Consider the following 12242-nt stretch of genomic DNA (forward strand, 5'->3'; position numbering starts at 1 on the left):
GGTGGAGGGATGGGGGTAGAAGAATGATGGAGGGGTGTGGATGAAGGCTTGAGGAGGCAGGAATGGGGGATGAAGGGGTGGTGATTGAGAAAGGGGATTGGTTGTATGAGGATGAAGGGAGGGAGATGGAGGGATGGAGGTGAAGGGATGGTGATGGAGGGATGAGGATGGAACGATCTGGGATAGAGACATGGAAATGGAGGGATATGTGATGGAGGGATGGGAATGGAAGGACTGAGGACGGAGGAATGGGGACAGAGAGATGGGGATGGAGGGGTGAGGGATGAAAGGACATGGAATGGGGAAGGACGGCCATGAAGCCCATGGGCTGTGGTCCCACATGGCAGCCTCCCACATATGCACATGCATGTGCGGGGGGCAGCGTGCCGGTGTGACCCGCGGGGCACGGTGATGGGCAGCTCCCCGTGTGACCCCATCAGTGGGGATTGCTACTGCAAACGCTTCGTGGCCGGGCGCTCCTGCAGCCAGTGCGTGGTGAGTTCCCCAGCCTGTCCCACACCATGCACCATGCCCCTGACTCTCCCCAACCCCATGGCTACCCCCAGGTCTGGGCTGGCCCCACACATCCCTACATGTCCCTCCTCACTGCAGCCTGAGTTCTGGGGCCTGAGCTACGACCTGGGGGGATGCCGGCCCTGCGCCTGTGACTTCGGGGGAGCCTACAGCAACCGGTGGGGCCTAGCACAGCACCTAGGGGCATGGAATGGGATGGGAGTGGGGACAGGGCTGGGAGTGACACATGGGGGGGAGGGATGGGAACATTGGTGGAGGGATGGGGACAAGGCTGGGAAGATAGAGGGGACTGGTATGGAATAAGGGAGGGAGGGGTCTCCATCTCCAGAGATGGAGGGACGGATGAGGACAAAGCCAGACAGGAGGACAGATGGAGGGACAGGATGGTCGCCCCCAGGTGCTCCATGGAGGACGGGGCTTGTCCCTGCCGTCCCCACATCATGGGGCGGCAGTGTGACCAGGTACAACCCGGATTCTTCTGCGCCCCCCTCGACTACTACACCTATGAGGCTGAGCAGGCCACCGGCCATGGCCACAGCCACCCCCAGCTCCCGGTGAGTCTTCTTGGGAGTCCCTGTGCTTGTACATGGCTGTCACTGTGCACCATGCTCCATGCATGGCTGTCACCCATGCTCCATGCATGGCTGTCACCCTGTCATGCATGTGGCTGTCACCATGCCCTGTGCATGGCTATCCTTGTGCATGGCTGCCCCTGTGCATGGCCACTATCCCCTGACCCCGTCCCTGCAGGGTGCCATCAGGGCAGAGGTGCCTCAGGACTGTCTGGAGTACAACACTAGGGAGTCAGGGGGGCGGAAGGGACGCTCACGGCACCAGCGCAGCTCCCCCCGTGCCCCCCAGCTCCGCACCCCCTTGCGCCGCAGCCGCCAACAGCCCCCCAAGGTGAGCCCTGGGGTGGTGGGAGAGGGCACAGGCGGGCACTGTGGGGCAGGGGCAGTCTGGAGGCAGAGCCTGGGCCAAGCTGTGCCGGTGCCCTGCCCAGCCGGACGTGGAGGAGGTGGTACGGGATGGTGCTGGGCACATGGTGACGTGGACAGGCTTGGGGTTCGCCCGGGTGAGGGACGGGGCTGGCCTGACCTTCCTCATGGACAACGTGCCCTACCCAATGGACTACGAGCTGCTCATCCGCTACGAGCCTGAGGTGAGCACGGCCACGGCCGCGGCCACGGTGTGTATGGCCCGGCATGGCACAGCCCTGACACTGCCTCACCTGTTGCCACAGTCAGCTGAGGACTGGGAGGTCGTGGTCAGTGTCAGCTCCCGGGTGTTGCCCACCAGCCCTCGCTGTGGGAACCTGCTGCCCTCCGAGCAGATGTACCGTGAGAGCCTGCCCCACAGCCAGAGGTGGGATGGGATGGGATGGGGTGGGATGGAGGTGGGGACAAGGATCGGGACAGGACAGGGACAGGGACAGCCCTACCACACTCCCAGAACTGAGGGATGGGGATGGAATGGAAACAGGGGCAATCCTACCACACAGGTGAGGGATGGGGACAGGGACAAGGAAGGCGGTTAGGTTCTGCTGCTGTCCCCTTGCTGTCCCCATGGCCCCGCTGTGCCCATGCCCTGACACCTGACTCTGTACAGGTATGTGCTGCTGTCCCGGCCCTTCTGCTTCGAGCCCAGCACCCCCTATGAAGTGACCATGCGGCTTCAGCGGGCTGGTGTCACCCAGCGCCACCCCGGCGCCTTCATCCTCATTGACTCGGTGAGGGGGGTCCCACTGCAGCCCATGCCTGGGGCTTGGCAGGGGTGGGGTGATGGGCAGAGATGGGGGACCACAGGCTGGGGTGGGCAGTGACCCCGCTCTGGAGATGTACATGGGATGGGGATGAGGATGAGGTAGAATGAGGAGGGAATGGGATGGGATGGGATGAGGATGTTGATGGAGAAGGGGATACCAATGAGACTGGGACTTTGACAGAGTTGGAGTTGGCACAGAGATGTCAGTGTGGAAGGGTATAAGGAAGTCTTTGGGGATAGGAATTAGTATGGGAGTATCAATGGGTTTGGGGATGTCAGTGGAACTTCAGCTGTTGATGGAGCTGAGTGGTTGAGCCTCCAGCAGGATCAGGGCTGTACTGGGACAGATGGATCCATCTTGGTGGCAGGGGCCAGGTCTCGCAGTGGGGGCTGTCTGTGCCCCCCAACCCCCTCTCCTCTCCCCTTCCCACAGCTGGTGCTCCTGCCACGGGTGTTGGAGTTGCCAGGTTTCCATGGGGCGGAGGCGGCAGCGCGCCAGGAGGAGCTGGAGCGGTACCGGTGCCTGGAGGTGTTTCACATGGCCCCCCCACACCCCTTGGCCCAGGCCTGCACCCGCCTGGTCTGCAGCGTCTCGGCCCTGATGCACGGCGGGGCACTGCGTGAGTGGGGACCCTGCGGGGATGGGACTGAGGAGTGGGCAAGGTGGAGCCCTGCCCAGGGCAGTGGGTCAGGATGTGGCCATGCCCGTGGCAGGGTGGGCAGGAGAGCAGTGACAGGGCATCGGTAGGTGTGGGAAGGTGTGGAGAGGGCAGCCCTGGCCCCATGCTGGTCCTGCTCCTGCAGCCTGCCAGTGCGACCCACAGGGCTCCCGCAGCAGCGAGTGCCAGGTCCAGGGTGGGCAGTGCGAGTGCAAGCCCCACGTCATCGGCCGACGCTGTGACCGCTGCGCCCCAGGCAGCTATGGCTTTGGGCCCCAGGGATGCAGCCGTAAGTGGTGGGATCTGTGTCTGCCAGGGATCCCTGTCCCTCCTGTCTGTCTCTGTCCAGCCATCAGTTCTCTGTTCACTGCCTTGTTCACTTGTCTGTACATCTGTCCATCCATGCACGTGTCCATCTCAGCTCTGTTGTCCTGCAGCCCATCCCAGTTCCCCCCTCCATCCATCCATCCACTCATCCATCCATCCATCCATCCACCTAAGCCCCCTGTGGACGCTGTCCTGCCTGGCACTCACTTGGCTGTCTGTCCACTCATGTTCTTGTGGACCTGTGTGTCCACATGAGCCCTTCTGTGCCACAGTCCTTGGAGTCGGTGCTGGTCCCCTGCCTGTCTGTCTGTCCATCCCTATATCCCTGCATCCCTGTGCCTGACTGGAGCCGTGCTGCCCCACAGCCTGCATCTGCTCCCCGGAGGGCTCGGTCTCCCAGCTGTGTGACGCAGTGAGCGGGCAGTGCCAGTGCCAGTCTGGTGCCGTGGGCCGGCAGTGTGACCAGTGCCAGCCCGGCTACTGGGGCTTCCCTGCCTGCCGGCCCTGCCAGTGCAACGGGCACGCTGAGGAGTGTGACCCTCGCACGGGCACCTGCCTGCGCTGCCGCGACCACACGGATGGACGGCACTGTGAGAGGTGAGCCAGGGCCAAGGGGAGGGGATGGCATGGCATGGCGTGGTGTGGTGTGTGATGTGGCATGGAATGGAATAGATACAACGAGATAGGATAGAATGAGATATGATTATATGGGATATGTTGGAATGGGGGGATGGGATGAGATGGGATGGGGTAGGGTAGTATAGGATGGGATGGGATGGATATAATTGGATATAGGATGGATGGGATGAGATGGATGAGATTGAGATGGAATGGAATGGGATAGGATGAGATTTGATGGTATGGGATACAATGGAATGAGATGGGATGGATGGGATGGTGGGATGGTATATGATGGCTGTGATGGATCCACTGGGCACTCATCCCTTGTCCTTGCAGGTGCCAGGATGGTTACTACGGGAATCCCGTGCTGGGCTCAGGCCAGCAGTGCCGGCCCTGCCCCTGTCCTGGCTACCCCGGCACACGGCACTACCACGGGAGCTCCTGCCACGCCAGTGAGGAGACCCACCACATTATCTGCCTCTGCGCACCTGGATACGCAGGTGAGGGGAAGGGCAGGCACGGTGCAGCGGGGACCACCCAGCACTGGAGCTGCAGGAGCCCAGCACCTACAGCCCCCACTTTCCACAGGGCCCCGCTGCGACCGCTGCTCCCCTGGCTACTTCGGGGCTCCGGAGATGGAGGGGGGCGTGTGCCGGCCCTGCCAGTGCAACAACAACATCGACACCAGCGACCCGGGGGGCTGCGACCCTCGCACGGGGCAGTGCCTGCGCTGCCTGTACCACACTGCCGGGCCTCACTGTGCCCAGTGCCAGCCTGGCTACTATGGCAATGCCCTGCAGCGCAGCTGCCGGCGTGAGCGGGGCAGGGGGCTCTGAGGCGTTTGGGTTAGGGAAATTGGGCTGAAGCAAGGGCTTGGGGTGGGGATGAGGCTCATGGCTGTGGTTGGGTGTAGAGTGATTGGGGTTGTGCAGGGCAGTTGGGTTGGGCAGAATTTTGTGGTGTTGGGGGGTTTGGGGCTTGGGGGTCAGGGCCAGGTGAGGTTTGGGGCTGTGCCTGGGTTGGGGCTGGGCAGGGGACAGGGATTGGGATTGGTAGGGGTGTTGGGCCTGTGCATGGGTTTTGGGGCCAGGCAGATCTGGGGTGTTGGGGCCAGCAGGGCACTGCTGAGCCCCAAGTGGATGCCCGCCCTCCTGCAGGCTGCGGCTGTGACCCGCGGGGCACACTGGCCTCACACTGTGCCAATGGCACCTGTGCCTGTGACCGTGGCACGGGAGCCTGCACCTGCCGGCCCAACGTTGTGGGCAAGAGCTGCGACCGCTGTGCACCCCAATTCTGGAGCTTGGGAGGTCCAGGGGGCTGCGAGCCCTGTGACTGCCACCCCATACATGCCCTGCACTCTGTCTGTGACACGGTGAGTTCCCTGGCACCCTGGCATGGCTCCAGTGCCCTCCCGGGGCCTGGTGAGCCACCCACTGAGCACAGCACTGTTGCTGCAGGTGACAGGGCAGTGCCAGTGCCGGCCCGGGTTCGGGGGCCGTGTCTGCTCCCAGTGCCAGGAGCACCACTGGGGAGACCCTGAGCAGGAGTGCCGAGGTGGGGGCACACTCCAGGGGCTGGGGCTCTGGGGGCTCCGGGGACATGAGTTTTGGGGGGAATCTGGGTGCATGATGAGACTCTAGGGACATGGGTGGAGTCTCTGAACGTGGGACACTGGGGACACAAGGGATTCAGGAGATCTTGGAGACATGGTGGGATGCTGGGGGCACAGAAGACCTTGGTGACACAGTGGGATGCTGGGGACATGGTGGGACCCTGAGGACATGGGGAGTCTGTGGGACCATGGAAGACTCAGGGGACCCTGAGTACATGGTGGGACTGTGGGGACATAGGAGACCCTGGGCATAGATGGGACTCTGGAGACATAGGGGATTATGGTGGGATGCTGGGAATATGGTGCCACTCTGGGGGCATGGGTGTCTGTGGGGAGGCCGGGACACACATCTGACTGTCTCTGCAGCCTGTGAGTGTGAGCCGCTGGGTGCTGAGAGCCCACAGTGCGAGCAGGACAGCGGGCAGTGCCAGTGCCGGCTGGGATTTGGGGGGCTGCACTGTGACCGCTGCCAGCGGGGCTACCAGGAGCCTTTCCCCCACTGCTCGCCCTGCCACCCCTGCTTCGGGCGCTGGGACCCGGCCGTGGGCAGCCTGCGGGACGGACTGCGGCGCCTTGGGGCGCAGGTGCAGGCCCTGAGGGAGGGGGGATCCGCGCTCCCACTCAGCCCTCGTCGCCTGAGGGAGCTGGAGGAGGCCCTGGGACGCGTGGAACGACTGCTGGGTGAAGCGGGCAACCCCAGTAGCCCCCTCCTCAGTGGACTGCCTGGGCAGCTGGACGGCACTAGGCAAGTGTGCGCATTGGGCTCGTGTGGGGGGACCCTCCTTTTGTCCCCCAAAAAAGTTTAAGACCCCATCCCCACCCCAAGAATGGAGCTGGACAACTTCTGGAGGCACCTCCAAGAGCTGGAACAACATCTGGACCAGTTGGCGCAGGCAGATGTGCGGCACCATGACCAGCTAGCTGGGCTGAGCCACAAGCTGGGGGGTCTCAACCGAACCACCTCCCATCTCCAAATCCTCCTCGGCACCGTAGCAACGACTGGATTCAGCGGTAAGAGCATCTGGCAAGGATTGGAGGGGTTGGTGGCAGCCATCCTGGTCAAACCCTGACACCAGCGCCCTCAGAGTCTTACCGCAGCATCCTGGCATCGGCGGAGGCCTCGCGGCAGGCAGAGGTGGTGGCCAATGGCACAGCTGGTGAGCTGAGCAGGTCACAGGCGACGCGGCGGGCAGCTGAGCGGGCATTGCGGCAGCGGGGCGATGCTTTCCGCCGTGGCACAGCCGCAGCACGGAAATCCTTGCGGGAGGCACAGAAACGGGTGATGGGACTCAGCATTGCCAGGATCAATGAGAAGGTGAGAGCAGGACTGGTGGGAGTGGCATGGGGGTCTCTCCCTATGTGGTGTTGAGCTGCCATCTGCACCATTGGCATCATCACAGATATGTGGGGCACCCGGAGACCGGAGCTGCAAGCACGCACCTTGTGGAGGAGCCTTGTGCCGGGACGGTGACGGCACGCGGCGTTGCGGTGGCACGGGTTGTGCAGGGGCATTGCCCATCTCAGCTCGAGCCCTGAGCAGCGCCCGTAATGCCTCACAGCAGTTGGAGGTGGCATTAGGGCAGCTGGGTGTTGTGGCACAGAAGGTAGGAGTGGTGGCTCCATGACACTTTCTGGGGTCCCCTTGTGACCCTTTTGCATGGCCTGCTTGTGCCCTCTCCATGACACTTTGATGTGCCCTTCCATGTTCTGTTTGTGCCCTTTCCATGTCCCTCTGTATGTCCCCTTCTATGCCCTCCTTGTGCCCTTTCCATGCCTCCAAGGATATTAGCCCTTGGTGTCCCTCTTATACCCCTTCACAACTGCCCCTTGTGCCACCTGTGTGCCCACTTGGGCCACTGCTGCACCCTCTGTATGTTCCTTTGCACCCTCCTTCCATGCTCCCTTGCAGGCCCCCATCTTGTCCCTGCACATGTAACCTCATGCCCCCTGGTCACCCCCATGCCCCCTTCCTGGGGCTTCCCTGTGCCCCCCGCTCAGCCAGCTGCTCCCCAGATGCAGGAGGTGCAGGAGCTGGCACGGGGGGCACGGAGCTGGGCGGAGGAGGCACTGGGGCGCTCACAGGCTGCCCGCAGCCGTGCGGAGGAGGCGACGGCCCAGCTACGGGATTTCATCCGTCGAATCAAGGCCTTCCTGGCAGGTAGTGCCAGCACCAGGTGGGCACGTGATAATGGTGGGGCTCAGTGCACCCACCCTGAGCTCATTCTCCTCCCCTGTCCCTGCAGAGGAGGGAGCCGACCCAGGCAGCATCGAGCTGGTGGCCCAGCAGGTGCTGAACATCTCCCTGCCCAGCAGCCCCAGTCGGATCCAGGAGCTGCTGTGGGAGATGCGGGAGAGCATCAGCCAGCTGGAGGGGGTTGATGCAGTGCTCAATGGCACGGCAGAGGGGCTGGCCATGGCACAGGGGCTGCTGGCGCGGGGACAGGAGGCCAGGTGAGTTATGAGGGATATGCCAAGGTGGGCAGGGTATGGGGTCAGTCCCCCAGCCCTGGCAGGGCCTGGAGCTGCCCATGCTGCCACAGGGAGCGAGCAGAAGGTGTGAGGGATGAGCTGGTGGAGACACAGCAGGCACTGGAGGTGGCACGGGCTCAGGCAACGGCAGCAGGGAGTGCCCTGCAGAGCGCCAGGAATGCCATCCGGGCAGCTGAGAACAAAGCCAGGGAGGTAAGGGGCACCAGCTGGGGAGTGGAGCCAATTCCACCAGCATGGCCGGGAGTGGGGATGCTGTTTTGGGCATGCTGGGGACAACCGGGTTGGTGCTGTGGGGGCACACTGGGAGCAATAGGGTTGGTACTGTGGACAGCAAGACTGATACCTTTAGGCACATCATAGATAGGGAGGCTGGTACTGGGGGAATGGTGGGGGGTGGGTGCTGTGTGTTCACCAGGGCAGTGGGCCCGGCACCGTGGGTGTGGCAGTTGCCGTGCCTGCCACAGCCGGTGTCTGTGCCTGCCCAGGCGGAGCGCAAGCTGCAGGCCCTGGACGCCAAGGAGACACGGGCACAGCGGCGGCTGCAGGAGCTGGCACAACGCGTCACTACCCTGCAGGAGCGCAGCCAGAATGTTCGCCACATGGCCCAGCAAGCCAAGGATGGGGCACAGCGTGCCACCTCCAACTCAGGGTCACTTAGCCAGGTGAGCTCCAGCCCTGCTTGGCCGTGGTGTGGCACCAAGTAGAGACAGAGTGCTAGGGGTGCTGAGCCTCACTATCATGCCCTTGTGCCACCAGGACCTGGCGCATGTGACGCAGCGCTACGTGTTGCTGAAGAACCGGGTGAGAGTGCTGGATGGGGTATCTGATGGGGCCCTGCAGCGTGTGACACAGCTGACAACAGAGGCCCGAAACCTCTTGGACAAGGCCAGCAACAGCAAGAGGAAGCTGGAAGGTGAGGGGGAGAACATGGTGGGGGACATTCCGAACCATCTCCTTGTGCGTCTCCCTGTGTCCCCCTGGGCCCATCTCACCTGGTGGCCCAGGAGTGATGCGGGCTGGTGACATGGTGGTGAGCTGCACCATGACCGTGTCCCCTGTCCTGCAGACCTGGAGCAGCGCTTTGGGGCCAACGAGCAGGCAATGGCAGCAAAGGTGACACAACTGCAGGAGTTGGAGCAGCAGGTCTCGGGACTGCTGCAGGAGATCCGCGAGAGGGCCAACGCTTATGCCACCTGCTAGGGACCATCGACGGCGTCGGGGGCCGGTCCTGCCCCGCAGCCCCCCTCCGGTCCCCGAGCTCGGAGGTCCCGTCCACTCCACACCCCCCTATATCGCGGGCGCGCCTGCAAATAAAGCCCTGAACTGTGTGTGCCTGTGTCCGGTGCCTTCTGCCTTTCCCTGCCTCCTGCCTCCCCCTGCTCCTGCCTCCTGTATTCTCCCGCCTGTCCCGGCCGCTTCGCTCCCCCGCTCCCCACTCCGGCCGGGATCCGCCCCGCGCTTTCCGCACAGCCCCGAGCGCTGCGCCTGCCGCCCAGTTCGGAGGGGCCGGGAGGGACCGGGACGGGGCCGGGGACGGGAGTGGGAACGGGATCGAGTACGGGAACCGGCGGGTCAGGACGGGACGGGACGGGACCGCCGGGCACCTGCCGAGCGCCCCCTTTGCGCGCCTTTTGCGCCCCTTTCCGCCCCGTCGCGCCCCGCGATGCGGAGCCCGGTGAAGCGGAGCCCCGGCGCCCTCCTGCTGCTGCCTCTGCTGGCCGGTGAGTCCGCGCCCCCCGCCCAGCGGGGCCGGTGGGTGCCGGGGTCCGGTCCGGCCCCGCCGCCCCGTTTCCGGGCGGCCGCGGAAGGGGCCCCGGGCGCGGCGGGGGGAGCCCCGGCCCCCCCTTTGCCCCGCGGCGCCCTGAGCCACCCGCCGCCCCGCAGGGCTGGGGGGGGGCCTAGCCCCCGATTCCCCCCAGGGCTGTGCCCGCGGCAGCTGCTACCCGGCCACCGGGGACCTGTTGGTGGGGCGAGCCGCCAGCCTGAGTGCCACCTCCACCTGCGGGCTGCGCCGGCCTCAGCCCTACTGCATTGTCAGCCACCTCCAGGTGAGTGGGACGGGGACTGGGGGCACTGGGCGGGGATGTGGGTCACGGGACAGGGCTGAGGACACACGCTGAGCCTCCCACTCGCAGGAGGAGAAAAAGTGCTTCATCTGCGACTCGCGACGGCCCTATGATGCCCGCACCAACACCAACAGCCACCGCATCGAGAACGTGGTCACCAGCTTCGCCCCCCGTCCCAAGAAAGCCTGGTGGCAGTCGGAGAATGGTGAGCAGTGGGTGGGGGTGGCAGGGCATCCTGTCCTGTCCCGGGGGGCTCTCTTTCCCTTCCTCCCACGCTGAGGAAGTGTGACTCAGCCAGCGGCCACGGCCGCACCCCTGGACCACGGCCGGGTGGGGGGGACGAGCCCCAGGGAGCCATGGGTGGGTGCTCCCAGCAATCACACCTGTCATCCCCAGGTGTGGAGCACGTCAGCATCCAGCTGGACCTGGAGGCCGAGTTCCACTTCACCCACCTCATCATGACCTTCAAGGTGGGTCCCAACATTTAGGGTACCCAGGCTGGGTTGGGATGGGATGGGATGGGATGAGACAGGCCCCTGAGGGCTGTGGGGCTGGCCCCCGTCCCACCTGGGTGTCTTGCAGACCTTCCGCCCCGCGGCCATGCTGGTGGAGCGCTCGGCCGACTTTGGGCGCACCTGGAAGGTCTATCGCTACTTTGCCTACGACTGCACTGCCTCCTTCCCCCACGTCCCCCATGGGCCCCCACGCCGCATCGATGATGTCATCTGTGAGTCCCGCTACTCTGACATCGAGCCCTCCACTGAGGGAGAGGTGAGGCCCCAGCAGCACTCCAGGAGGGTTGAGGGACCCCCTGTTCTCTCCTCACCACCTTGCTGTCCATCCTAGGTGATCTACCGAGTGCTGGACCCTGCCATCCCTATCCGGGACCCCTACAGCTCCTCCATCCAGAGTGAGTCGCCAGCCCTGGGCTCCTGCCTGGCTGCTCTATTTTGGGCGCAGCTATTTTGGCTGTTCTTTCCCTGCTCTGAGCCTCACAGTGGGGTCAGGGCCTGATCCAGCCCTGATCAGCCCTGATCCAGCAGCAGCTCGGGCCCCTCCTGCACCCTGCCCTGTGGGAGCAGCTAAAGGTCAGGCTGTATTGGGTCAAGTGGAGGGGGATGGTTGTGCCATGGCTGCACCCAGTGCTGAGCAGCAGCCGCAGTGCAAGATGGGGAGTCATGCTGGGCACAAGATGCAGTGGGTTAATCACCCAGGGCTAAATTTAGACTGGGAGCAGGAGGGGAGGAATCTGCAGGGCAGGGCTTCTGGGAAGCTGCAGTTCTGGGGAGCTGTCCTTTCCTGCCAGGGCCCCCCGGCTGCATCCATCAGGGACAGCTGTCTCCTGGGCACAACCCCCAGTGGTGAGTGTCCCACCACCCATAAAGGTGCTGTGCCCAGGGCATTGTTCTGCACTCGTGGGGTCCCAGCCTCTGCAGAGGCTCTGCTGGGGTGTGCAGAGCCCTGGCCCACACACAGGCAGACTGTGCACAGCCACGTGCATGGGAGTTGAACCCCTGCAGTTACATACAGCCCAACATGGCCACGTGCAACCACATGCCTGTGAGCCAAACCATGCAGAGCCCTGGGCCAATACACTGTGCTGTAAAAAAACACAACAGCCCAGCCTGGATAGCAGCCCTGCTCAGACACCCCATGCCATGCACAGCCCATCCCAGCCATGCCCAAGCCATGCCCAGCTCCTCTGAACTGCCCACAGCCCGCTATGCCATGCACAGCCCAGCCCAGCTGTGCCCGTCAGAGGTGAGGTGTGCATGGATGTGCCCAGCCATGCCATGCCAACACGAGTCTCTCCCTGCCGCAGACTTGCTGCGTGTCACCAACCTGCGGGTGAACCTCACCAAGCTGCACACGCTGGGGGATGACCTGCTGGACTCGCGGCGGGAGATCCGGGAGAAGTACTACTACGCGCTCTACGAGCTGGTGATGCGTGGGAACTGCTTCTGCTACGGGCATGCCTCTGAATGTGCCCCGCTCAGTGGGGCACCTGCCACCGCCGACGGCATGGTAGGGCGAGCCAGCCCCGCGTGCCCTGCTGGAGCTGGGTAGCTGCGCTGCCTAGTTCTGTAGCCCTTGACCCGTGGCATCCCGACAGGTGCACGGGCGCTGTGTCTGCAAGCACCACACGCAGGGGCTGAACTGCGAGCGCTG

The 12242-nt window shown here is 64.1% G+C and overlaps 2 protein-coding genes across 2 annotated transcripts; both read left to right on the top strand.

Annotated features, from left to right (window-relative positions):
• The first annotated feature begins 246 nt into the window (after positions 1 to 246).
• On the top strand, positions 247 to 9335 carry LOC113940606 (laminin subunit beta-2-like). The gene is made up of 24 exons (XM_027631766.1): positions 247 to 495; positions 613 to 692; positions 932 to 1088; positions 1285 to 1437; positions 1538 to 1696; positions 1778 to 1899; positions 2143 to 2263; positions 2732 to 2918; positions 3103 to 3246; positions 3650 to 3881; positions 4242 to 4405; positions 4494 to 4718; positions 5063 to 5277; positions 5363 to 5459; positions 5884 to 6262; positions 6344 to 6528; positions 6603 to 6832; positions 6918 to 7121; positions 7531 to 7675; positions 7761 to 7968; positions 8058 to 8199; positions 8493 to 8669; positions 8764 to 8920; positions 9074 to 9335. The coding sequence occupies exons 1-24, from the start codon at positions 358 to 360 to the stop codon at positions 9205 to 9207; spliced, it is 4155 nt and encodes a 1384-aa protein (XP_027487567.1). The 5' UTR covers positions 247 to 357; the 3' UTR covers positions 9208 to 9335.
• Positions 9336 to 9462: 127 nt separating this feature from the next.
• On the top strand, positions 9463 to 12236 carry LOC113940605 (laminin subunit beta-2-like; the record flags this gene model as incomplete). Its single annotated transcript, XM_027631765.1, has 8 exons — positions 9463 to 9728; positions 9892 to 10055; positions 10143 to 10278; positions 10470 to 10543; positions 10656 to 10844; positions 10920 to 10983; positions 11896 to 12098; positions 12187 to 12236. Coding segments are annotated over exons 1-8 (938 nt in total), but the record flags the coding sequence as incomplete, so codon positions are not given.
• Between the last annotated feature and the right edge of the window lie 6 nt (positions 12237 to 12242).

The sequence above is a fragment of the Corapipo altera genome, unplaced genomic scaffold (genome assembly GCF_003945725.1).
Source record: "Corapipo altera isolate COAL_440 unplaced genomic scaffold, ASM394572v1 71516, whole genome shotgun sequence".
NCBI lineage: Eukaryota > Metazoa > Chordata > Aves > Passeriformes > Pipridae > Corapipo > Corapipo altera.

Excerpts from the sequence above, each read along its gene's own strand:
- LOC113940606 (XM_027631766.1), top strand. The coding sequence starts at position 358 with ATGCACATGCATGTGCGGGGGGCAGCGTGCCGGTGTGACCCGCGGGGC. Across the intron at positions 1,900-2,142 it reads AGCCTGCCCCACAGCCAGAG|GTATGTGCTGCTGTCCCGGC; the intron begins GTGGGATGGGAT and ends GACTCTGTACAG. Across the intron at positions 5,278-5,362 it reads TGCACTCTGTCTGTGACACG|GTGACAGGGCAGTGCCAGTG; the intron begins GTGAGTTCCCTG and ends CTGTTGCTGCAG.